Source organism: Eulemur rufifrons, chromosome 5 (genome assembly GCF_041146395.1).
Source record: "Eulemur rufifrons isolate Redbay chromosome 5, OSU_ERuf_1, whole genome shotgun sequence".
In the NCBI taxonomy this organism is placed as follows: domain Eukaryota; kingdom Metazoa; phylum Chordata; class Mammalia; order Primates; family Lemuridae; genus Eulemur; species Eulemur rufifrons.
In genome coordinates, this window is record NC_090987.1 from 30,544,024 (window position 1) to 30,571,077 (window position 27,054).

General features: G+C 36.9%; 1 protein-coding gene across 2 annotated transcripts in view; it reads right to left on the reverse strand.

Moving 5' to 3' along the window:
- Nucleotides 1-3,553: 3,553 nt before the first annotated feature.
- GALNT1 (polypeptide N-acetylgalactosaminyltransferase 1) overlaps nucleotides 3,554-27,054 on the reverse strand; it is a 93,950-nt gene continuing 70,449 nt past the window's right edge. For both annotated transcript variants that reach the window (XM_069468110.1, XM_069468109.1), the window contains exons 5-12: nucleotides 25,447-25,654; nucleotides 21,491-21,661; nucleotides 19,064-19,181; nucleotides 16,820-17,000; nucleotides 15,671-15,810; nucleotides 10,683-10,781; nucleotides 9,981-10,115; nucleotides 3,554-5,807 (exon numbers count right to left, since the gene is read on the reverse strand). In XM_069468110.1, the coding sequence (XP_069324211.1) occupies nucleotides 5,661-5,807; nucleotides 9,981-10,115; nucleotides 10,683-10,781; nucleotides 15,671-15,810; nucleotides 16,820-17,000; nucleotides 19,064-19,181; nucleotides 21,491-21,661; nucleotides 25,447-25,654 (1,199 nt within the window). In that variant the 3' untranslated portion in view covers nucleotides 3,554-5,660. The remainder of the gene's footprint in view (nucleotides 5,808-9,980; nucleotides 10,116-10,682; nucleotides 10,782-15,670; nucleotides 15,811-16,819; nucleotides 17,001-19,063; nucleotides 19,182-21,490; nucleotides 21,662-25,446; nucleotides 25,655-27,054) is intronic.

Here is a 27,054-nt window from a genome sequence, read left to right on the forward strand (position 1 = left end):
ACTCTACCTCCAGCGTGCCGTATGCTTGAGGGATGCTCTTTGGGGGAAAGCTGTGATCTTACTCAGTGAACCAACTCCTTTCAAACAAGAGTTGACTCCCCCTACATTTTCTGTTCACTCTCCTGGACTTCACTCCTTAAAAAACATTTTGTCCAAGGTTATGGCATTATTAAGCTTTTGCCTGATACAAGCTAGTCTCACATTGCCAGAAGCTAGAACTAATTTATTTTTTTCTGTTAACTTTCATACATGGTAGCTCATTTCCTCCTGATAGTGATTTTATATCTGAATTTAGTTAGTGGGGACCTGGATTGATGATTATTTTTTCCCCAAAAGACTTGTGTTTTATTCTAATGGTTCTCAGTAAGTGGTATAAATCTAAGACTCACTTTATTTTCCTGATGTGCAGACATCATGAATGTGGTATTAAATCCCTGATCTATGTGAAAGCAGCCTATGATTACAGAGGAGGCATCACAATCTCATTTAACTACCTGGGAAAGGGGTGGAGTTAGATTACTCTTTGGTTTCCTTTACAAGAAAGCAGACTTCCTTACCCACCCTTCACTTGTAGGTGTTAATAATAATAATAGCCCAACTTTATGCAGGGATTTTCAGTTCAATTCCCTAACTTTGTTCAGGTCCAAGGCCCATTCCCCAAACTCTGGGCATTACATTTTGTTCTTGTAAGAAAGAGAAAGGGCCTTCATATATAATAGTTACTATTGTGGTTCAAGTTTATGTTTATCATTTTTCAAATTTTTCCTGGCCTTTAGGGATTTTCCATATTTTCTTGTGAGCTCAGCATTCCACTTAAAAGAATGTTTGTTGCAATTTATTCAGCCTTTGGGTGTTTCATAGCAGTGGAGGGCTTTTTAGAAAACCTTGATGCCAACAGGGTAAATATCTTCATTTTTCCTAGCACTTTATTGAGCTATACTTTATATATAGTAAAATGCATATATCCTAAGTATACAACTCAATGAATGTTAAAATTATATAGACACATATATATGCATATGTTACCACAATCTAAATCAAGGTATAGAACATTTCCATCACTCCAGAGTTCTCTCACACTCTTCTCCAGTTTATACTCACCTCAAGGTCACCATCCTAGATTTGTTGTGTCCATTCTTGAGCTTCACATAAATGGAATAATCCAAGCTTTCCTTGTTCAACAATGTTTTTCAGATTTATCCCTATTATTTTATCAGTAATTCATTCTTTCATTAATAATTGCAGACCGGTATCCAATATATAAATATACCATTATTTGATCATCCATTAACTTGTTGATGGATCTTTGGGTAGTTTCCAGTTTGGGGGTATTATAAATAAAATGGTTACGAATATTCTTGTACAAATCTTATTGTGAAAATACACCCTTGTTTTTCTTGGGTGTATCTCCCAAAGTGGAATCACTGAGTCACAGGGTAAGCATGTGCTTACCTTTGTAAGAAACTAGCAAACTATTTCCTGAGGTGATTATACCACCTTACACTTGCTTCAGTTGCTCCGTATTCTCACCATTCAGCAGGTATGCAGTGGTATTTCCTTGTGGTTTCATTTTGCATTCCCTGATGACTGATGTTACTCCTATGCTAGCTGCATTTGGAGAGGTTCTGTGAGGTGTGTATTCAGGTCATTTACTTATTTTTATATTGAGTTGCTTTTACAATGGCTTTAAAAAAATTCTTTGCTTTTCTTTGTCAATGTATTGTGAATATTTTCTCCTAAGCTGTGGCTTACCTTTTCACATTAACAGTACCTTTCTGATGAGAATTATCTAATCTTAATGAAATTTTTAAGTTTTTTGTTTAATGTATTTTGTGCCCTAAGATATCTTTGTCTACCCCAATGTCATGAAGATAGTCTATATTTCCTTCTACAAGATTTGTTTTGCCTTTCACATTTAGGTTTATAATCCATTTTGAACAAATTGTACATGCTATGAAGAAGGCATCAATGTTATCCTTTTCCCATATAGATAACCAGTTTCTCCAGCTCTAATTGAAAACAACTTCCCTTTTCCTATTGATTTGCTTGATGTTTTTGTTGAAAAGCCAATGACTATGTATATGGGGGTCTATTTCTGGATTTGTCTATCTATTGATCTGTTTATCCTAACTCTAGCATCACACTCTTAATTATTGTAGCTTTAAAGCAAGTCTTGAAATTGGGTTAGTGTAAGTCTTCCAATTTTATATTTCTTCTTCAAGATTATCTTGGATATTCTGGGTCTGTTGCATTTCCATATACACTTGTCAATTTCTACAAGAAAGCCTTGTGGGTGGCCAGGTGTGGTGGCTCATGCCTGTAATCCTAGCACTTTGGGAGGCCAAAGTGGGATGATTGCTTGAGCTCAGGAGTTCAAGACCAGCCTGAGCAAGAGTGAGACCCCATCGCTACTAAAAATAGTAAAAATTAGCTGGCTGTGGTGGTGTACACCTGTAGTCCTAGCTACTCGGGAGGCTGAGGCAAGAGGATCACTTGAGCCCAGGAGTTTGAGGTTGCTGTGAGCTAGGCTGACACCATGGCACTCTAGCCTGGGTGAAGAGTGAGACCCTCTCTGGGGAGGGTGGGGGAAAGCCTTGTGGGATTTTGATTTCGTTGAATTGATAAATAAATTTATGGGAAACTCACATCTTAACATTTTGCAGTCTTTCAATCCATGAACACAGAATATCTATTTATTGTAGTGTTCTATACTTTTTCTCAGCACTGTTTTGTAGTTTTCAGGGCAGAGGTCTTGCATATCTTTGAACTTTCTTCCTAAATATTTATTTGATGCTATTATAAATGGCATATGTTAAAGTTTAACTTTGTGTTTGTTGTTAATGTATAGATAGATACATAACTGAGTTTCATATGCTTGCCTCGTGTTCTGCAAAATTATTAGTTCAGGTAGATTTATCAAGAAAATGCTTGGTAATCTTCAAGAAATCAGAGAACGTAAGAAATGTCATATAATTAGAAACAGATCTGATTTTCCAAATGGCATAAAAAGTGACTTTTTGTATACAATGTCTCACAGTTATCAACTCAGAAACACCACCTTCTGAATTTCTTTCTCCTTTGAAGAACATATAACTATGGAGTTAAATTTGCTCTTTGTATACTTCATGGAAGATGAGGAGCGTACCAACTCTTCACAGAGAGGAGCCTCTGTTTTTCAGGTATAAGCAGAACGGGGTAATGAGAACATGGCCTACACAGTGTTCTCCATCTGTGGAATGGTGACATTCTCAATGTTCAGTGGCAGAACTACTTCTCATGAATGCCAATTAGGACAGAGAGATACATTAAAAAGTACTGGGATTGGGTGGGGTGAATAGATTTGTGAGATTCAAATTATCCTGAATTGTCACATTTATGAATTCTTCACTGGTCAGATAATAGTCCCATCTTTTCATCCTTCACTTCTTTTTCGTTCATTCTTTTCTTTCTCATTTGATTTACAATAGAATGATTAGCATCTCCCTAATCTCTAAATAGTTATGATCAACAGGGATCCACTCTAACTTCAAATAAAACCAATGTAAGGCAAAACTATTCAGGAATATTTTGTATTTTCAAAGTATTTAGGAATTCTGTTATTAGAAAAATAAAGGTAATGGGATCATCTATTAGGTTCTAAAAGTACCCATGAATTAAATCACTTACATTCCCAACTTAAAAACAAAACAAAACCTTAAATCACATTGCTGTTAAGCTTTCTTATAGTAAGAAATAAGACCAAGCTACTCTGGAGTACAAAAACCTCAAATTCTGAGCATGAAAATAATTTATTGGTTAGACATCTGGTTTATTCAAGCATTAGGCCTACTGAAGATAGAATTAACACAGCTCATGGAATAGGAAAAAAATTCCATCCAGCACCTGCTTCATTTCAAAATCCTGGGGACATGGTTTATGCATTCAGGTACTATAGTCTCACCCTAAGTGTCCCCATGTGCTTGATGTGGATGAACTTGAACATGAAATGAGAAACTCTGTGTACACTCAACTTGGCAAGTATCATTAGTGATGCGACTTTCAGAAACATTCTTAGGCACAAAAAATAGCACTGCCTACAGTGAGAGTATTTGATAATCAAAAAAAAAAAAAGAAAAAAGAAAAAAAAGAATTCCATTAAATATCATCTTACAAACAAGAAAGAAAATATATGCATGTTTGCCAATGGATTGTTTTATATATCAGGGAAAATGTCACAACGAGAGTTTCTAACTATGAGATTAAAAGATTAACTTTTAATTGATAAGCAACTTTTAATTGACACTCAGGTGGTTGTGTAGTACTAAAAATCAGAGAAAAATAAAACCAATTTAGCCTAAATGGAATTTAGGGAAGAAATGCAGGACTGTTAATACGGAATAACAGCTGCACTTCTTTGGCTAAGTCATTAAAAAATGCCAATTAAACATTTTCAGTCAAATTTTATTTAAAAAAAAAAGCAGCAGATCAACATTACAATTCAAGAATCTAATCTAAATATGCACTTGACAATGAAGCACATCTGAGTATGGAGTGAAAAAGGTCTTCCAAAAAAACCATCAAATATATTATCTCCAAATACCCGAATAATAAATCACTTCTGCAGGCCTTTTGTTAAGTGGAATCATAAACAAAGAACTGAAGATTTATTGCTGTGAAAACAAATCTGTAGTACAGTAGTATGAATCTTGGGTATTAAGCATAATCAGTTGAATCAAGTTAAGAAGTTGGAAATCTGGTAAGAAATTTGTATGTGTGCGTGTGTTTCAGAAAATCTATAAGCCAGTTGACCCAAGAGCAACTAAGATATCTAACTCATTCAGTTGAGCCCAGACATTATGTTAAATCTCCATTTTTTTAGAAGGCAATTAAAAATTACAATTCCAACAGCCCACAAACCAAATAACCAAATAAAAAAAATTGTAGAAAGAAATTAAAACTATGTTCAGAGCCTTTTTTCCCAGCTCAATTTCAGCACCCCAAGGAAAATAAAAGCATCCATGACTATCACAGATGAAAATAAAATGAATGTCATTGGAATCAGTTATTTTTCCCCACTGAGGTATAAAATCTATATAGAAATTTGATACTATACTATAACAAATTGTACTTCTCATAGTTCTGTTTTAATTTTCTTTAAACCCTGTTTAATATAGTTTTTTTATTGTTGTAAAAATGTTTTCATGATTCTGAATCTGGTTCCAGTTTTTTTCATTTATTTTTAAATCAATATTTAATATACTGGCTACCAGTTCTAATCAGGAAAAAAAAATCTTGGAAATATCTTCATTATGACAGCACATTCAGTAGAAATTACTGATGTGCAAGCAAACCATAAAAGATGCAGTTCTCCGGAAAGCACATCTTGTTGATTGTTCCATTGTCTAAATATTCTTTACCATGATTCTTGATGAAAGACTCTTTCAATCTTGTAAACATCAGTGTGCACAGTCTCACTACTATGCAGTTTCACGTCCGTGGACAGGAAGGCTGGTTCACAGCTAGTGAAAAGCTAGAGGAGTCTAAGTTTTAATGGCTGATAAACCTTACATCCTGCGGAGGAGGAAAGCACTTTTCCTTTTTTGCTACTTAAGAATGTGGCAGAAATGTATGCTGAGGTAGCCCAGTCAATCCTTATTTTTTCTTTCTTTGTAAATTTGGTCTTAGAATATTTCTGGAAGGGTGACATTTCGAAGAAGCCACTGCTGGGACCGGCTTCCATTGCAGTCTCTAATGCTGGGCACCTGGCTATCCTCTTCTGTGGCTTTATCCAGGCACTGGTTACTGTTCACATGCTGCAGGGTTAATTTCTGAAAGTGAAAGAAAAAAACACTTAACATGAAAGCAGAAAAAATTAAAACACCTCAATCATCATTTTTGGTGATTATTAAACTCCTCTATAGAAAAGGTGCCTTTAGGGGCAATGTAAATTATTTAAAAGACAATGGGGAAAAGGCACATATTTAAAGATACTATTAAGAGCTATGTGGAAGGGAGAAAGGCACTGGGCTACAGCAGGGTACACTGGATTTGCAGTAAGATGACCTCAATTCTCAGTCCTAATTCTGGCATAAGCTCAGTAACACTATGTGAAACTTCTTTTTTGTGCTTCAGTTTCCTAAGGAAAAAAAAAGGGGGGGCTAGATTAGTGGTTCCTAATTTAGGATCCTTCAGCTATTTTCAAACAGCTATTTCAAAATTGTTTCATTTCCCTGTGATAAGGCTGTTCAAGTTAATTGTGTGACTCCAAACCTCAAGTTTTTAGAAACACGGGTCTTTCTGAAGATTTAAAAGCCTAAGAACGTCCGGACAGCTGAGATTAGTTACAATCAATCTTAAGTCTATGTCCATATCAAATCCAGAGACTATCCCTGTGGTTGAGGAAGAAGAGCACAGGAATGTGGAGGCAGACAGACTGGGTTCATAGCCTGAGTATCTTGGGTTTTTTCATTTTTAAAATGAGGATCACATTACATATGAGGGTCTAAGGACTTACCAGTATCCAGCCATGTAACTGTTCTCGTTGTATTAACAATGGCTGGATACTTTCCAGGCAGCTCTTATATTTTGAGCACCTTTTGTGAGGTAGAGATAATGAGGTTAAAGTATGAAGCACCTCACTTACAAAGGAGGTTCTTAATAAACTGCTGATAGTTATGGCTATACATCTTCCTATCTACTTATTTACATTCTAGATTTGATGCTGACCAAGTTGATTTTTAGGATAATTCCAAAAGGGCAGGACAGATAAGAGTTAACAGATACACAGTTGTAACGATCCACACCATTGACTTTGATATAAACTCTGGTCTTCAAGTATTAATAGTTGAATCTTAATACGGGAATCTGCATTAAGAGTTATCCTGTAAGTTTAAATAACTAGGAGGAAATGTGAAATGTTTAACACACTTGTATCTGATTCTTTTACTCATGGCTCTATTTTAATGTAATTCTTTCATCTGGAGCATTTCATTTTCCTGAGGCCTCTTGTGCACTATCTGAATTTAAAACAAAACAAAATATAATGATGATATACAACTATTTTGGCTTCCAGCCATTTATTATTCCTCCCCATTGTGGTCAAAGTGGTAATTGGCAAAGGGCAGGACACATTTGCAGATGTCACCATCAATACTGACTTGAGGTTCAGTATTACATACTTTAATGCTTGCAAATGCGTTAAGAATAGAACCTGAAAAAGAGTCAGCATGGTTGTGGTTATTTTTATTTTTTTAAGTAGACCTTGTATAATTCATTGGTTGAGAGTTTGGGCTTTGCAGTCAGACACTTCCTGGAGTGAATTCCAGATTTGTCATATACCAACTATGTGGCCCCAAGCAAAAACTTAACCTCTTTGAGATCCAGTTTCCTGGTCTGCAAAAAGGGGATAAAAATACTTAACCTCACTGAACTATTGTGCGGAAATGTGGAGAAAATGTACGTAGAAGTGCTATTTAGCCCACACTAAGTACCTGCTAAATGGTACTTACGATTGGAAGACCCAACATCTTAGCAACGTCCTGAGCAGCCACAAACACAACTTAGCAGCCAGGGAGCTGAAGCTGAGCATGCGCACTGCTGCCAAGCCCTCAGTCTCAGGTATGACAAGAGCAACACAGAAGAGAACCCTCCAAGCATTCCAGAAGTCCCTGCAAAGCTTCTCCCAGTAGGCTTCCCTTATCAGGCCCACAGTCAGTATAACTAAAAACAAAATAACCACTAAACACAACAAAAAATTTAGTTGGAGAGTTGGGGAGTTGATCTCTCATTTTATTTATTTATTTATTTATTGAGACAAGGTCTTGCTCTGTCACCTGGCTAGAGTGCTGTGGTGTCATCATAGCTCACTGCAGCCTCCAACTCCTGGGCTCAAGCCATCCTCTCGCCTCAGCCTCCCAAGTAGCTCATGCTGGGCTAACTTTTCTATTTTTTGTAGAGACCAGGTCTTGTTCTTGTTCAGGCTGGTCTTCAACTCCTGGGCTAAAGTAGTCCTCCCACCTCGGCCTCCCAAAGTGCTAGGATTACAGGCATGGGCCACCGCACCTGGCCTCAACAGGTTTTTATATTGCCAAATGGATACACTGTCATTTTCTAATGAACTTAAAAGTGGGAAGCTTTTTTATTTAAAAAATTTTTTTTGGTTGTCACAATGGCTGTAGGGTGCCACTGGCACTTATTATCTGCAGCCATAGATGCTACACGTCCTGCAAAGCATGGGGCGGTCACACACAACATGGCAATAGCATGCACCAGGGGAAACCCTGGAACAGAACATTCGGGCCACTTCCTGAGCTATTAATGTATTTAATATTATTTTTACTACAGCTTGACAATGTGAAGACCATGGTCTCCGTCCTCTACCACCTAAACAATCTAATAGTAGAGAAAAGACTGATAGATAGCTATAAAGAAGCACAGCATTATAAGGATCAGAGACTATTTATAATTGTTAGGATTGACAGAGCTAATTGTAGGCTGGGATTCATGGAAGTGATGTCAAAGCTGGGGTCTTAAAAATGGGTAGAATTTATCAGGCAGAGGGAAGAGTTTTTTCTTAGATGTGAAATAGAAAAGTATGGGGTATGTTCAGAGAATGGCAGATTAATGATTCAAGTAGACCATGGTTTGAATAAGACATAGTATAGGGAGAAAAGATAGCCAAAGTCATAAATTTGGGCAACATCTCCATTTAAGAGGTAGAATAAAGAAGCAGAGAAAGCTAAGAGAAGAACTTGAACAGTAGTACATCTAAAGCCAAGCAATAAGAAAATTTGAAATATTATCTGCTTAGCAACAATAAATGCTATAGGCTGGGCAACGTGGCTCACACCTGTAATCCTAGCTGTTTGGGAAGGTGAGGTGGGAGTATGTGCTTGAGGACAAGAGTTCGAGACCAGCCTGAACAGAGTGAAACCCCATCTTTACAAAAAGTAGAAAAATAGCCGGGCATAGTGGCGCATGCCTATAGTCCCAGCTACGTGGGGGGCTGAGGCAGTAGGTAGCTTGGGCACAGGAGTTTGTGGTTGCTGTGAGCTATGACGATGCCACTGTATTCCAGCCTGGGTGACAGAGTGAGACCCTATCTCAAACAAAACAAACAACAAAAAATCCGAAACACCCAGTAAATGCTATAGAGGAGTTACGGAAAAAGAGACTGGGACACTCCTGGCTTTGCATTCAGGAACTGTTTCTATACAGTGTCAGGCCAAGACAACAACCAGGGATGGAAGACCCAGAGTCATGAGTGCCGGCCATTTACTCTATGTTACAGAAAGTGGGAGAAAAGTAAGATGGTATGCAGAAAGTAAAGTAGGAATTAAAGTTCTTCCTAACATGAAGAAGAAAACTAGTTCTGTTTGTAAGCTGAAGAAAAAACAACCAGAGAAAGAGATTACTGAAGATGCTGGTCCTGGATGCAGAATCACATGGCAAAAAGCACAAGGTGAAAGATCAGGCAGATAGGAGGATAGGGAGAGAGGTTTACTGGGGATGCTTTGATTGATCTTTTAAATACCTCTATGTGAGCACAATTTATGGGGGGTGGGGAGAGGCTCCAGAGGAAAGCAAAGATAAATATGAACACTTGTGTTATATTTGTCACTGAAAAAGCATCACAAGCTGGAGAGTTTTGTTAAGTAACACTTACCTTTTACTTAAGTGTTTAATTCAGTAATTTAAAAAGCCTACTTACTGCTCTGCTTCTCCTAAGCTAGACTATAGAACTTGAGGACGTACAGAAGGAACCGTGGCTACTCAGTAACAAGGGCACAGGGACTGGAGGCAACTGTGATTTTTTAAGACGAATTAGAGAGATTAAAACAACTTTAATATACTTATTCTTCCACATCTGTCAATTTTCGGTGTATAAGAACAGTTTGATCCATATTCAAACTACCTAAGAATTCGTTCCTTTAGCGATAAAGTATATAAATATGCCCAATGACACACATAATTTTATTCCTACAGGCAACTGCATAACTCACCACGGGGTCATACTCCCAAAGCTGGTTGCCTTTTAGATGGTGGCATTTGAGCATTGTGACTGGGCCATTAAGTTTGGAAACATCCAAGCAAAGGTCATCTGTTCTAATTTCTTTGTTGGCAGTATAAGAGAAAACCTGGAAAACAAAAATGCACACAATAAGCTTAAACAGAAAAAAAAAAAATTAGCATTTTAGGTGCCCATTTATTTGGCAGGAAAAATACCAGTATTTCAAGATACACGATTTTTACACTTTATTAAAGTAATGGAGAATGAAATGACTCAGAAAAACTACCACTAAGTTTATAGAGAGGAAAGGAAAAATGACCTTGAGTTCTCTGTATACAACGAGTGTATTGTCAAGGGTTGTCATCTGTTTGACTAAAAAGGGCAAAGTAAATTTCGTGCTCAGCAATGTAAATACAGTTCTCACAAGGGGCCTTTTACAAATGTTTCGTTAAAAAAGAAATCATTAGATTGAAGGCTTCCTTTACCTAAAGGTCTTTATTCCTCATTAAAGGTAGGAAAATATTTCCTGAAAGACGTCATGGGATAAAAAAGGCAAAGTAAAAACAAATCTGAAAGTTATCCCCTTTAAATGTTTACTTTTTTTTAGCCCCAGGGGTGGGGCTAAGGGCATCTATATACATATTTTTAATTTATTTCAGAATATTACGGGGTAAATGTTTACGAAGATACTCACCTGATTTCCTCCCATGCCGTGACAATTAAAAATTCCAACTTTTTCATTCTCTTTTCTAGCCATGTTATCTAGACATTGATTTGTTTCCACATTTCGTATCTATGGGACAACGAATAATGAAAATGTTAGAAGTCAGAGAGGATAACTAGACAGATACACATACAGATAAACTAAAAATCAACCTAAACTTTCCCTGGTACTACTCTGAAATAACCTCAAATTCCCCAGGTGGTACAGAGGATATAAGACATAAAAAAGAGCATTGCCTAAACATTTTTGTCCACAAAATCCACTCCCTTCTTCCTAATACCATGTCTTTCTAATTGAGCACCTTAGGTTGCACCTTAGGTTAATAACCTCAATTTTCTCATCAGTAAAACAGGGGTAAAAATCTCTCTCTCATGTTTGTTAGATGCTCTAGATGACATAATACACACAGAGGCCCTAGCAGAGACTGGCACGTAGTAGGCACACAGTAACTTCGTTTTCTTTCCTTATCAACAGATACAGAAACTTTCAAACTCCGCCCCCCGCTTTTGGAGTAGCAACTTAGGTGTACCTCGCTACCACTTAAAAAATATTATTTTTGCTGTAATCCTAGCACGTTGGGAGGCTGAGGGGGCAGGATCACTTGAGCCCAGGAGTTTGAGGTTGTGGTGAGCTATGAGGAGGCCAGTGTACTCTAGCCTGTGCAACAGAGCGAGACCCAGTCTCAAAAAAATATACATATATATGTTATTTTTGGTTCTAGGAGTTGAAAATAATTGTGAATGCACTCATTCCTGGGAAACCAGGCAAGAACTGAGAGCCTGAGGTTCCTAGTTTCTACTATAGACTCACCAGAGCCTCAGTACCTCCATTAGGGTGAACAAGTAAGGGCCCTGATAAAGCACTTTTGGAATCCAGTGTTAGCGAATCTGGATTCACTTACCCACACTCTCTGCCACAAGGGAAATGCTGGTTAGATCTGAGAAAGAATATGGGTGTTACTGGCTAAAATCACAGGCTCTCAAGCCAGACTGCCTATGTTCAAATTCTTTCTCTTCCATTTTGTGGTTGTGACCTTAGCCATTGTGTTGTTTAAACCATTTTTTTGTGCCTCAATTTGCTTATCTGTGAAGTGGGATAGTAGCACTTATCTCATAGTGTTGATATGAGGATAAACATTAACATTTATTTAGTTCCAGGTCCTATAGGAGCTATGGAAGTCAGAGTTAATTGAAGCCAGACACTCAAAATTATATTACCTTAGTCATATTTATATTTCTGATTTCCTTTTCTGCTCAAAAATCTATGATCTCAGGATCCCCTGGGTCCTTGAAGTAAGAGATGTCTAAAAGGCTAAATTTGTGTTAGCCAAAGAAGGCTCGCATATGTGAAGCTATGACCACAAACACAAGACCCGTGGGTGAACTGTGGCAGGTGCTTGAGAATGATCTCAGCCCCAGAAATCAGATCTTGAACCTAGATGATGTGACTTAGTATTAGGGCATACAAGGCTTAAGACCAGCTGCTAAGTTAATAAGGCAGTAACAAGCAGGCCCCAGAGGGTAGACTCTGTGGCTTATCCAGAAGCCAGTCAACATGAGGCAAGAGCAAGCTGCCTTGGCAGTCATCTACCGTGGGTTAGACAAGCACCTCTTTGTTATATGCCTATACTCTGGCCTAGCTAACAATGCTTAGGCGTTGTCCAAAACTGGGTCAGTTTGAAGGAAAAAAAGTACTCCTCATTCTCAATTCTAAAGGCAAGTTACAGAGACTGCCGTAAACTTTCCATGGTGCATCACTCACCCTGGGCATTCCTTGCTGGGAATGAGGATTCAGCAAAGGAAACAGACTCTTATTAATGAGGCTTCAGTGAGAAGACGCTGTTTCTGGAACATGCTGTGTACACCCTCATCTTAGAAACCTTTGTACTTATTTTTCTCTGTGCCCAGAATACTCTTTCCCTAGAAACTCATGTGGCTTGCTCTTTCACTTCCTTCAGATCTCTGCTCAAAAATCACCTTATGAGAGGCCTTTTTCAACTTCCCTACATAAAACAGCACTACTACCCATGCTCACCAGTCATTCTCTATCCCTGCTGCCCTTACTACCACCTGACATATTGTATATTTGTCAAAATATACCTTCCCTCACAGACTGTAAGATCAATGAGAGCAGGATCTTTGCTTCATTCATTGCTATGTTCTAAGTACTTAAAATAGTACCTAAATAGTAGGTACTCAAATATTTTTTGAATGAATGAAAGGACTGAAGAAGCAACAACCTCCTCGGGTTGGGGGGTTACTTTTCCTGAGTGTTAGGAAGATTCAATCCTGAGTTACAGCCTGGTTGTAGCCCTGTCCACACATATCATCATTTGCTATTGTGACTTACAGAAGGAAATTTCGTCCTTCTATTAATTTCTATCACAGAAGGGTTAATTGTTTTTACTACTTGGCTTCCTACTTTTTTCTGAAAGCAATTTTATAATTAGAAGTTCATAAAGATTTACAATGAAGTCTTTTTTGCAGATTTGCAACTGCAGATGGTGCAGCCTGTTAAAACACATAGCTACAGTGAAAGAATAGTGGAAAAAAGGCAAGATTCCACAGTACAGACATATTTCCAGGTATGTCAACTCAATGGAAATTGAACTCTTAGGGAGGAGGAGTGGGAGAAAAAGAGTATCATTTAGACTTACAGAGTAAGAAGGAGGAAGGAAGCAAACAAGAGAAGTTTAATTTTAGTTCTATCAACTGAAGAAAATACTACAATAAAGGCTCCAAATGATCAAAGACAAGCTGGAACAACTGGTGAGTGAAGACAAGGAAGGCTATCAGTGATTGCTCCTGACTGCATATCCCAGGGGTGAGTAAACATTTTCTTAAAGGGCGAGAGACTGAATATTTCAAGCTTGTGGGCCATAAAGGTCTCTGTTGCAACTACTCAACTCTGCTGTTGTAGTGTAAAAGTAGCTAGAGGTAGGAAGTAAATACACGGGCGTGGCCATATTTCAATAACAGTTTATTTACAAAAACAGGCAGCAGGCTAGATTTAGCCTGCAGGCTGAAGTGTGCTGATCCCTGCCATAGACAATCATATGCATGGGCTCCTAGAAGAACTCTTCCTTCTCCCTATCTAGAGCTTTTCTTTAAGTCAAGTGATTACGGGTCAAGACAAGGATGGATAAATCTTTTTACAAAGGGCCTATGTACAACCAAGGCATTTTAATTGCTAAGACTGTCCCAGAAAAAATATGCCAGATTCCAAGCAAAGGAGTTTGAGCAAGGGGATGGATGGTAGAGGAAGAAGTGACTGCACTGTAACAAGGTGGAAGTTCTGTGTCCTCTTGGAAAGAAGGCGTGGGATACAGAGACAGTTATGTACCTACTAGAAAGGTGGACAAGAAAAGGAGGAGCTAACAAAGAGATAAAAACCATCTGATTGTGAGTAATCTCTACAAACACAAAGGCTATTTAGACAAAGAACTGTCCTTTATGCGTTAAAAGACAGCTGCCTTCAAACTTTTTTGATTGCAACTCATGGTAAGAAATATTTTACATCGTGACCCAGTAAAAGCAAAATTCCTTCACTGCAAGCAATGCACTTTCATATATTCTTTTCTAGACTATTAAAAAATGGTGGTGATAAGCAATTAAATTGATTTGTAATCTACTACTGGGCTGTGTTGAAAATCACTACCTTGAAAAGGAGGATCTTGGGGAGTTAGAAGATTATTAAGAAAGGATACCTAGAATATTTATGTTCCAAAAGCCTGAAGCATTATACTGTAATAAAGAAGAAAAACAAAAGCAGTGCTTCTAGGTAGAACATAGCAGTAGCCCAACACTTCTGCTCCGAAAACTAGAAGGAAAAATCTATTAAATTGCAAATTGGTGAAAGTGCTAACTTAAGGCAGACTGTAATAATTCAGGGAAGCATGTTGAAATGTCTAGGGGAACCATAAAAATAAAAATACAAGTATGATAACTAAGTCAATGGAACAGAAAAAGTTCAATTAAAAAAAGAATGGCTTTTGTTTCTTGGGAACAAAAAGGAAGACCATGGATTTACTAATACTAGAGGTGAAGCCAGCTGTGTTTTCTTCCAGGAGAGGGAAGAATTTGCCCTTCTAAGAGAATTTTGACCTAGACACTAAATATTTCAGATTAAAAAAAAATCAGACCTTCGGGCTAAAAAGAAGGAACTATTTGGATTTCTACACACAGAACAGAACTTGGCTGGCAGACAGTTGGAGAGCTACTGCCATTCTAGAAATACGGTAGAACAGGGCATAAGAAATTGTTCCTGTAACCACCATGGTAGTTACACCAGTAGGTAAGAATGTAAATCTCTCTCTTTTCAGATCCTATAGTACAGGCACCCTAGGGATAAAAAAGGCTAACTCCAAAGTATAATTTGTGTTAACTAATTATAACATTAATATGCAATTTTTTTCAGATTTCAAGAAAATTTCCTGCTGAATCCTAAGAGAAATAACTAAAGGCATCACCAGAAATAAAATTCTTGTGTAACCTCACTGCCCAAACAGAGAGATTTAAAACTCTCAAAGGAAAATAAACATGTATTGAAAATATAATTTATCATTAGTGGTCTTTCAAGTTTCCTTGTCAGTTCTTTAGAATTTATCTCCACTTTAAAGTTCCTCAAGCTTTGATTTAGGCTAATTAACACTAGAACATTAGGAGTACACAGTCCCAAAGAAATGGCTTCATTTGTTAAAATAATAAGTTTACCAAAGATATAACAACGGCTCAACTGTGAAAGGTTAGGGTATTCTTATTTTAATAAAATATAACATGAAAAAAATTTAATAAGACTTCAAGTTATGAGGTAGACTCTGTGAAATAGCAAAAACTTACCTGTACTTGAGATTATGTAATTTTAATATGAAGGTCCTTCCCTTATTGGAAGTTTAACCTCTATTGTTTTTTATAAAGAAATAAGAACATAATAACCACACAGAACACATATATTTTTACCTCTCCCAATGAGAAATAGTGACGTGGAATTTGAGAATCAGGATAAATATTTTCTAGGTACCAAGAGAAAGGTTTGCATTGTAGTTTCTGTCTTAGACCAAGTCTTGATGATATATCTCCATAATCTACCTTTGTAACACCTGTTGAAAGAAATAATTGACTATGAATTATTAGTATTCTATTAGGTAACATACATCTATCTGTATACTGAATCTAACAAGCCAGACGAACGGAACAGTGGTATCACTTGGGTGCTGTGTGACTATACAAGTGACATCCCATGATTCCACCACTCAAAGAATAAACCAAAGAAAAGACATTAAAATGTGTTGTAATTTTTCAAAGAAAAATTAATGTGAGAATAAAATACATGCTAATAATATTAAACACAAATATAAGTTATATGGGATCAGAAAGCTTTAATATATGTTAAAGCACAACCAAAAATATCAAGATCTATTTTGCTCAAATATTCAACAGAGCAATTGTTTCCAGTCAGGTTTTTCTCACAAAACTCACTGAACTGTGCACATTGCCACTCAACAGTCTTGCTGAAACTGAAAAAGAAGGGTAGAATAGTAACAATGTCAGGCTGACTTACAGCTGATGGAACAACTCTTCTCACAAAACCCTGAACAGCAGAGAAAAGGTCCCGGAGAGAAGCCCCTTGTAGCAAGTTACGGGGACTCTGCACTGGCCTCGTGACAGCAGGGAGGGTCTGTCTATGGGGAATGCTCAGAACCCACTGCTAAAACGGCAGTTTTATTATGCTGAATGAAGAAGCCAAGAATCAAGAAAAGGTCATATCAGCTAGGAAAATGCCAGAAAATCAACAAAATGAAACTTCACAGGAATAAATATTAAATGTTGCAGTTATGTTAAAAAAAAAAAAACATGGGTAGCACCTGGGCTAGCAATACTGACCCAGATAATTTATTACTACTGTTAATAATATATTATTCCAGGCATTCTGCCAAGCACTTTCTATACTGTGTGTGATTTCATTATTCCTTACAGTGACCTTATGAGGTGGGTGTTCACCTCTGCTCAAAGCTCCGCTTCCACTCCTCTTACCTCTCCTCAGAATGCATCAGGATCAGGGATAAGAAAGGTACAGTCTTGTAATTTTTAACGCAAAATAATGCTAACCTGGAGAAATTATATAGAAGAAATTCTTGAATTCATCCATCCACACTTCTGCAAGTCGTCTGTTATTTTTATTGATGATCTGCCCTGTGCCTCCCGGAAACGTGTAAGGTGTAGCTTTCCGAAACACATGCCCGACGTGTGAGCATGTGACGATTTCCAAAGTTCCTCCACACTGCCAAATCTGAAAACAACAGCAGAGATGACCACTCGAGACGGAGCTGGGTAACCAGGAAAAGTTCACCTGGGTCTCCCCATGGCATTTTTCTTTTCAACTGAATAGGGGTTTGGTTTTTCTTTAAACTTAAATAGAAAATATTGTAGTTACTGGGAAAAACCTTCCAAAGTACCTTCATACTACCAAATCTGAAAATAACAGCAAAGAGGAACGTATAAGACTGATGGTTTTTTTTTTTTTTTTTTGAGACAGAGTCTCACTCTGTTGCCCGGGCTAGAGTGAGTGCTGTGGCGTCAGTCTAGCTCACAGCAACCTCAAACTCCTGGGCTTAAGCGATCCTACTGCCTCAGCCTCCCGAGTAGCTGGGACTACAGGCATGCGCCACCATGCCCAGCTAATTTTTTGTATATATATATTTTAGTTGTCCATATAATTTCTTTCTATTTTTAGTAGAGACGGGGTCTCACTCTTGCTCAGGCTGGTCTCGAACTCCTGACCTCGAGCGATCCACCCGCCTCGGCCTCCCAGAGTGCTAGGATTACAGGCGTGAGCCACCGCACCCGGCCAAGACTGATGGTTTTTAAAAAAGTTGTTGACATCTGTTGAGTTTCATAGAATCAACGGCAGACGGTGAGGCTCCTACTATATGGCTACAAAGCCAATGCTTTCTCAAGAGCAAATGTTTCTCTAATTTTTGCTTACAATAAAAAGTTGAAGATTAAAATACAGAAAGAATAGGTTAAAGGCTAAATACAGAAAAGACATGAGATCTAGAACACTACTTTTCTAACTGCAGGCCATGATTCATAAGAGGATCGTAAATTCAAATTGATCAATTACAACCAGCACTTGTTAACAAGGACATATCATTTCACGAAATGTTTAAAGTTTGTGTTTTGTGTGTATAAAATGTATAAATTACTGTGGTTCATGGTAAAAACAAAACAAAACAAAAAAACTGGCCCAGCTGGATATTAATCTGTCCTTCTCCAAACCTGTGTTACAGCTTGTACATGAAACAGAACATAGGAATCTAGACTGGATCCATCATGAGTTCTTCAGTGAGAAAGTGAAAGCATGTTTTGTTGCCTTTGTTAGAACAATAAAAGCAAAAAAGGGGGTAAAAGAAAGATCATCAAGTATGGGCTCACATCCTTAATTTAATGGAATCCTCCTACTTCTTTCAAAATACATATTTTCCCCCTAAGTTAAAAATCTCATAACTATTTGCAATTAAAATCATATTTTGAAAAGTTTTGATTTTGTTAAATGTTCAGTGTTCCTATCATTAAGTTTTCTCAGGATCATAAAGTGTTAGAGCTGGATAAGATCTACAAGATGATCTAGAGTTCAACCCTCTCCTTTTACCAGAGGGCAAAACGATTCACTGGGAACAAAACGAGCTCGCCGGTTCAGATTACAGCATACTTCAGCGGGGTTTCCACTATAATAAGCTATGTGTCTAAAGTTGATTATTTTAAAAAATATATAATGTCATATAAAAATATGTTGATTTTAGTGAACATGAAATGTAAATACTTTATATAAAGTTGACTGGGTTTAAATTAATTTAGAGCCATTACAGAATCCTTTTGCCTTTTTCTTTTTATTAAAAAACATAAAGCTGATAAAAGTGACCAGGTTTTAGATGAGAACAATTTTTACACCAGAAGGAAAAAGCATATTACAAAATATGAATATGAAATTATGTTTTTGGCAGTTAAGTACCAAAGTAACATATACAAGTTGCATATTATTTTTTATTTTTTAGAGATTAAATTACTTCCTTGAATATAACAGAAATTAAAAACAACTAGGGAATCTTGTTCGAGTTTTATAACTGAACTCTAAAGATAACTGAATTATTTGCTCAAATAGTTGGAACACTTAATGAACCCTTAATAGTATCACCAAACTTTTTGTGTACTGAAGAAGGCTCTGAAGTCAGATTAAACTCACATTAATTCAATTTTTTATTTCTTATTTAGAGATAGCATGAATAATCAAAGCATATCTATATATACATTTGAGGTTAAATAAAAGATTTACTTTTTTCAAAGAGAACTTACCCTAAAAGAAATTTCTAGGTTTTCTCCTCCCCAAATATCCATTCCAGCATCATATGTTCCAATTTCCTGAAAGTAATCTCTGTCTATAGAAAAAAGGCCTCCTGCCATTGTAGGTGTTCTGAAATTCAATCATAATATTATACTATTAATTTTAACAATTAAGCAGTTTATAACTGTTTATAACTACTGAATAAATGCATATTCTCACACTTTTCAGAAAACTTTTATTGGCCTCCGGGGGTTTTCTGTGTGTTTATGCTACATTCTTTGGTCTTTAGCCAGGTCTTGTACCACGGCCATGCTGACTGCGGGACCTGTTCGGTTGCAGCTTCTGCCTGGACATCCCTCTTTGCCACGGTCCTACGGGTGCTTCCTATCTCTAGCACCTTTCTTGGTCCTCAGGTCCTGACTGAGCTTCCACCTCAAACTCCTTAAACTGAAACTATTCCTCACAGTTCTCTCCACTGGACTGTGTAACCACTCCATAGTTCCTAGCCAACTATAAAGGCTGACAATATTAAACAACTAGACTCGGGTTACAGTTAACGTGCCAGGTTTTAAAGGGTGGCAAATGCTGTAAAGATGTAAGAGAAAACAATGAAGCCCTTTCCCTACCCCTACCAAACATCTTTTAGGAAAGGAGGAGACAAAATAAAGAATAAAATCACTAAACTGTCTCCTGACTAAGTATGGTATATTAAAAGAGTAGCCCAATTCATCAAAATATGGCCCAGGTATGCAGAGGGTAGGCATAGGTGAAATGAAACAGAGAAATGATAATGGAGGAGGATTTAAATAAATGAGTATCAGCCTATTTGATTTCCATGAAGGATGAGTATGGAGAAAAAGTGGACTCCAACCGGGAGAAAACAAGTTCTGTGGCCCGAGAATGTTGTGAGGAGGATCATATTTTAAGATGAACTGGCCACCTCTGTAACCCCAAAATGTACTCATTCCATGCCTTGGTGAGGCAGCATTTGCCTTTCCAGAGGAAACAGTTGTTACCAAAAAAGGTTTGGACTTATGAAAAAAACAGAAGAAAAGGAGTTAAAGAAAACAGGACAAAATCTCGAGTTATCTATCATTTAGTACAGGAGTTTCTTGACCTGAGTTTTTTGTATGCTAAATTTTCTGTATGCGCATGTGCATTTTTCCCCCTTCATTAGAGAAAACCCATAGCTTTTATAAGATTTTTAAAAGAAGTCCATCATATTCAAAATATTTAGGAAGCCCTGATTTAGATGGTGAATTGAACTACAGCTATCCCAGTGCTTTGGAAGGTCAAGGCAGGAGGATTGCTTGAGACCAGGAGTTCAAGTCTAGCCTGGGCAATATACCAAAATGTAAAAAGTCTCTGCAAAAAATTAGGAAAAAAAAAAAAAAAAAAACCTAGCTGGGCATGGTGGCACACATCTGTAGTCCTAGCTACTCAGGAGGCTGAGACAGGAGGATCGCTTGTGCCCAGGAGTTAGAGACTGCAGTGAGCTATGATTGTACCACTGCACACTCTAGCCTGGGTGACAGAGCAAGGCCCTCTCTCCAAAAAGAGAGAGAGAGAGAGAGAGAAACAAAAACTAACAGAACTAACAGTAAAGAGAGGAAAGTCTCTTACACCGCTAAAAATTGAGGCTGGCTAGGGCAAAGAGCATATAGTTAGTGATAAATGTCTTCAGCACTGCCAGAACTAGAGTTGAATTCAAGGGAAAGCAGACAACGAGAAGCCCCCAAATGGGAGAAAGCTGAAGCTTGGTTCTGAAGGAACTCAATTACTACAGAAGCAGCAGGTTGATGCCAATTGGGATAAATTCTAGGATGGCTCAGAAAGCCCAAAGGTCCCAATTTCATGTTCTGAACAGCATGAAGATTTTTATCCCTTTCTGAAAAAAAATCTATATATGACCAAGTGTAGAACAAAAGAAAAATCAGAAAATGCATTAATGGAAATCCTTTTTATACTTTGTGTCAATACTAGTAATTTTTATGTTTAGTACAAGCTTTCCAAAGTCTACCAGTACAAGCCTGAATTTAAAATCTTACATTATGGTGCTAGGACCCAGTTTTAGGTAATATTTTCACATACTGATACAATTAATTAAGGAGCAATTGTATTTAAGCTAAACATTATTGTCCTCAAGAAGTGAATTAAAGCACAGATATGACTTCTACATTTGCAAAATGTTCATTATGTCATCATTTCTCATGTGCATTAGATTTACAGAATGAAAAATTCTAGTTTTATTAATTGATTGGAGGAAAAAAGTCCCCCTTTTAAAATACCGATATATGTGAAAGATGGCTCTTAACTACATATAAGGTACACAAATGTTCCATGTTTGTCAAAATACACTTCTCCTTTGATATGATTCCCAGAGCTTCACAATCCTCTGCCAATAAAACTTCAGGGAAAATGTTTGACAAATTAATTACCTGACAGGAAGAGTTCGATCACCTTTCCTTCTATCCATTTCTCTTTGGGGAACAGGATACCAGCGAAAATTGAGTTTCCAGTTGAATCCACCATAGGTCATATCAGACCCTGCCATGTACTCAAAAGTATCATCACTGATCACATCAATGATAGGACATACCACTGTTCTCCTAAAATCATAAAGGCAAATTTAAAAATCAACATGTTACTGTTTGATGCCTACCACAACAGTATGACAATTATATTCTTAGTGTTTTTAAAATAAAAAGAAACTCTATCATGTTAAAGACAATGGTGAAAAACTTTCATGGTATAGTTATTATACCAAACTAGCATCATAATTATTTACCAGTTGATAACCTTCCATCTCTTTTTCATTCATACTTTTACATATTTGCTACATGTAAAAATACTTAAAATGTTTCTATGTGTTTTCAAAAACAACACTTTTATTGACTACATATTTAACCATTTTAAGGTAATACTTTTCTTAAAAAACTCTTTATTCTTTATAGTTTTTTGATATTAAGATAAATGAATGTGTTCATGTACATAATATTTTGTTTTTGCTTTAAGAGTAAACGTCTAGCAGTGAGATTACTGAATTAAAGGCACTACTCTTCATGGCTTTCCATAAATGTTAAATGCATATATTTCTCCTGGCAGTTTACCCAGAATGCTATCAACTTTGGATGTTATTTTCTTACATTTTTGCTAATATAACAACATTAAATAATATCTCTGGCTTCTTAAAATTTGTATTTTCTAATTATTAGAAAGGATACTTTTCCTGCATGGTTGTATTTCTTTATATAAACTGACCATATACTTAAGATTTATTTGATTGGCACTGTGATTTTTTTTTTTTTTTTTAACAAATCTGAAAAAAACACCCACAAATGACCACAGACCTTTCTAAGGAAAGGTTCCTTACTCATACACTTTGGCAGCCATATTTTATAGTATGTAATATTCTACTCATTCAATAGGCGTCTTATTTAAGAATTCTTCCCCTACCTCAAGATCATAAAGACATTCTCCCATATTGTCTTAAAAAGAAATATATTTTTGTTTTTCACATTTAAGTCTTTAATCCTCAAGGAACTGATTTTGGGTATGATATGCAATAAATATCTAACTTCATTTGTTTTCTTCATGGATAACCAGTTGTTCCAGCACTATTTATTTAATGGTCTCTTTTTCTTCTGCTATAATTATCAATGCCTGCTCTGTTATAAATCTATCTAAATCAAGTGTGCATATAAAAATGGGCTGGTTTCTAGATGTTACTCTGTTTCACTAGTCTATTTGCAAATTCCTGCATTAATATATCACTGCCATAATCAATATAGCTTTAAAATGCATCTTGATGTCTGGTAGGGCAAGCCTCCTTATACTTGACTCTTCCTCAGGAGCATCTTAACTATTTTTGTTCTTTTTGCATTTGCACATCAATGACAGAATCAGCCTGTCCAGTGTCTCAAAGAAAATTTTGTTGAGATTTTAATTAAAAATGCATTGAATTTACAGATCAATTTGGGAGAACTGATATTTTATAACACTGACTTTTCTATCTACGAGCATCATTCTTCTCTCCACTTAGATTTATCAGTGCATTTCAATAATTTTATATTTATGCATCTTTTGATAAACATAATCCTATGTACAATCTATGATTTCCATTGCTATTATAAATAGTATCTTTTCTTTTTACATTATATTTTCTAACTATTCCTTGCTGGTGTGCAGAAGGTAACTGACTTTTCTATAATGATCTTCTATTTGGGAACATTGCTAAATTCTTATTATTTCTATTCTTTTGTGTAAAGATTATTTTTCTTCACAGATAAGCATATCATCTACAACTGACCTGTTTTCCTCTTTCCAATAGATAGATACTTTATTTATTTCTTGTATTACTGCAAAATCTAAGACTTCTAATAATTTTAACTGGTGACTCAGGGCATTCTTATCTTGCTCCATTTTTAAAAATGCTTTTACCATTTCACCATTAATATGAAGTTTGCTTGTTAAGGCTTTTTTTTTTAAGCTATGCTTTCCTGGATTAGTAAATTTCCATTCTCTAATAGTTTGCTAAGTATTTTTTAATATAAATGGATGTTAAATTTAGGAGAACCCTTTTTTCGGTACCCATGGAAGTGATCACAGGTGTTTTTAATAGATTTGTAATTATAGTTTTAAAAATGTTAATGGGGTATATTACATGAATTGGTTTTGTAATACTAAGCTAAAGCAATTAGCTTTATATAATATATATTGCTGTTTCAGTTTGCTGGTATTATGAGATTTTGTACTAGCGTTCATGAATAGGTTTGGGCTGTAATTTTCCCCATAGTTCTTTTCTAGTTTTCATATCACAGTTATACCAGCCTCATAAAAAGAGCTTGGTTGGTTCCCTTTTTTCTATATTCTGTTTACAAATTCTTAGGGGAAATTTGTCTCTCCTCTTCTCCTCCATACCAAGGTTGAGATAGGCAAGTTTTCTTTCATGTGGTGGGATTTATTTTTCATTCTCACTTACACTGAGGTATAGATTTCAAGATCCCAGCTTTATACAGGTGTTTGCTATTAATCTTTCCACCTTAGGCAGGGCTTCGGATTTGTCTCCTATCCTCCTGCCTTGTTTGTCTATTAAGGCTGAAGCTTAGTGTTCCCAAAGTTCAGCAGAGACTCTACCAGTGAAAGCTGGCTTTAGTGTTTGCATTGCTCATTTGCTTGCACTTCATTTTGAGATCTGCAAATTTCTTATTGCTGTGCCAACTCAATGATGCATTTAAAAATTTGTTTGCCTTTTATCCAGCTTTTCCAGTTGAAAACGTTATTCAGGATATCTAATTCACCATACAGTCCTAACTGGAAGTCATTGTGGGTGTTATTTCAGCTAATTCCCTTCCATACTTCTGTCATCACTTCACATGGCTTTCTCGCTATGGGTTCAGGCTCTGGTTTCTGAAGATTATGTGTTATCTTTATACAAGCAAATATTTCCTAAATCAGTCATCTATTATTTATAGAAGATAATCTATAGAGATATTCTATTTCTTTGATTCTTCACAGCAATGTTCTCTTTCTAACAGCTGCTGTACTTTCTCATTGGCCCAATGCTAGTTTTTCCTATTTATTCATCTTTGAAAAGGGACAGATGTAGGTCCAGCATGTGCCAACAAGCAGAACAGATGCTGTGGCTTAGCTCCCCTCCATGCTCCACTTGACCAGTAAAAGTTTACTCCACTAAAATCTAAACCATAATGTTGACACAGTCAGCCTCTAGCTCAAATTGCAATGACAAGTAGAAATTCAACTAACGTAAGTCTAGCAGACTGAAGTTAGGTTCCTTTCTGATGCACAAGAACTAAGCCAGAGGCAAACAACAGGAAATTCATTGAAAACTGTGTAACACGGAAGACTACAACCATAGGCATGCAGTGCACCAATGTTCTTCCTGTATTATCTAGGATATGGTGCTTCCATAAACAAGCATTTCAGGTCACAATGTGCGTCTCTCTATCTTCTTCTATATCTTGCTGTGCTACAAGCCGAGAGCTGTAGTCCAAATAAGGACGTAGACAGAGATGAGACGATCTTCCTGCCTCAGTGTTAGACTGAGAAAGCAGGGACCAGTAAAGGGTTTTATCCATCTCCCTTGAGTTCAATGTCTACCTGTTCTGCTCCTGTTCGGTGAACAGAGCATGCAGTATACATTCCAATAACATGCTTCCTAATCCATCCCCATTAACAGGACAATTTGCAAACATCTCCGCCAGGCTTTAGAAGGTATTCTTCATATTTCATTTAGAGTGCTCTTAACAGGTATTTTAAAGGAAACTTGGGAGGAAATTATTTTTATATTTATTAAAAACATAGAATTTTACAATTTACCATATAGTTTAGGACAAATGTACTGAAAACAAACTTACAGATGCCAGAAAATTACCTGTCCTGTTTGATCCTGGCTAAGAGAGGCTCCAGCCACCCTACTGTGCACTCACAGTGAGCGTCCAGGAAGGTGATCACTTGGCCTTTAGACACAGCAGCTCCTTTTAATCTAGCTCTGATCAACCCAGAACGTTGTTCCATTCGAATTACATTAACTGGTACTTTCAGTTTTTTCACATAACTCTCTAGAGGTCTTTTCAAAAAGTCTGAAAAATTAACAAATCAAAACAATAACATGAAAAAAGTGTGACCTGCTACTCCCCAGATGTAAAGCAATTTTAACTGACAATATTCACTCAACACATACTTACTGAGCACTCTCAGTGGGGCTCCCTGACACACACCCATTTTGCTGAAGGAAGTCTTTTTATTACCTGAGAGTGTGGACTAGAGCTGCCGCTACCTTATTACACAAGGCATTATTAATAGAAGAGTGCCTTTAGGCTCAGGCTTAACCAAGGATAGGCCTGTTACTACATTTCTCTAAGTGACTCTGTCACGCTCGATTCTTCTTTTTCCAATCATGCGTAAGGATCAGCAATAGAAAGAAAGTAGTTCAAGCTTATTAAATCCAGACCTCCTGACAGAGAAAAGAAACAGAATATGCAATAGCTGTAGAGTTCAGAAAATTGTGGAATTTCTTCAAAGGCGGAAACTATTGTCTTGTTGATCACCACAGTCTCTGACTACACAGTTTTTTAATCAAGAGGCAGGAAGTGAGGTCAAGCTCAGAAGAGAAATGCTGGACTGTAATTGCAAAGCCAGAGATCCTTAACAGACAAGTAGGTCTAAGGAAAAATGTTTTTAAAAGGGAAGGGCAATTGAAGGGGAAAAGAGAAAAAGGATGGAAAGGGGGAGAAGGAGAGTTATGTGGGTGTATGAAATCAACAGCTATCCAGGAGAGTTCCAGTAAGAGGCTATGCCCCTTAGGACATAGGCAAGGATGTCCTACCTCCAAAGTTCACATCTCACTTTTAAAAGCAGAAAAGGTACGGCTTTCTCAAAGCAAAGAGAAAGCATTTTTCAGATCAGGTTAGGTTGCATAATTTATGCCAGAGAAGCCAATGATGGTAATATGGCCAAATGTCTTTCCAACTAGTCTCCATATAATAGATATGAGGAAATCTCTATAGGGAAGGAGTACTTGAGGTGGAACTACTGGGACTCCTGGAGAGGCTGTCCTCATACCTATTAATTAAAAATTAAGAGTAGGGACCCCAAGGTCTTCTTGTATAGTGGGGTAGGAAAGACAAATGGAGTGAAATGATTCTTGGCTATTTGGTAAGACCAAAATGACTCAGTAATGAAGCAGTCAGGGATATGAAAGCTGTGAAAGAGAGAGGTCTGTGTGTCCCACTACACCAGAATACTGATCATTTCCATTTCTGCTAATGTATTTCCTAATATTTGGGCTAAAGAATATATCTGAAAAATATCACTGTGATTTTATGAACCAAGTCTTAGGGTCAGAAAGATCTAACTTGATTCTGAGTAAAAGGGTAAAGGTAATGCCAATCCCAGAGAAAAGAAACATTCTGCAGTAGTAGCTCACACTTTGTGTCTGTTTAGCACGCTAGTCTTGTTACGTATTTTATCTCACTTAATC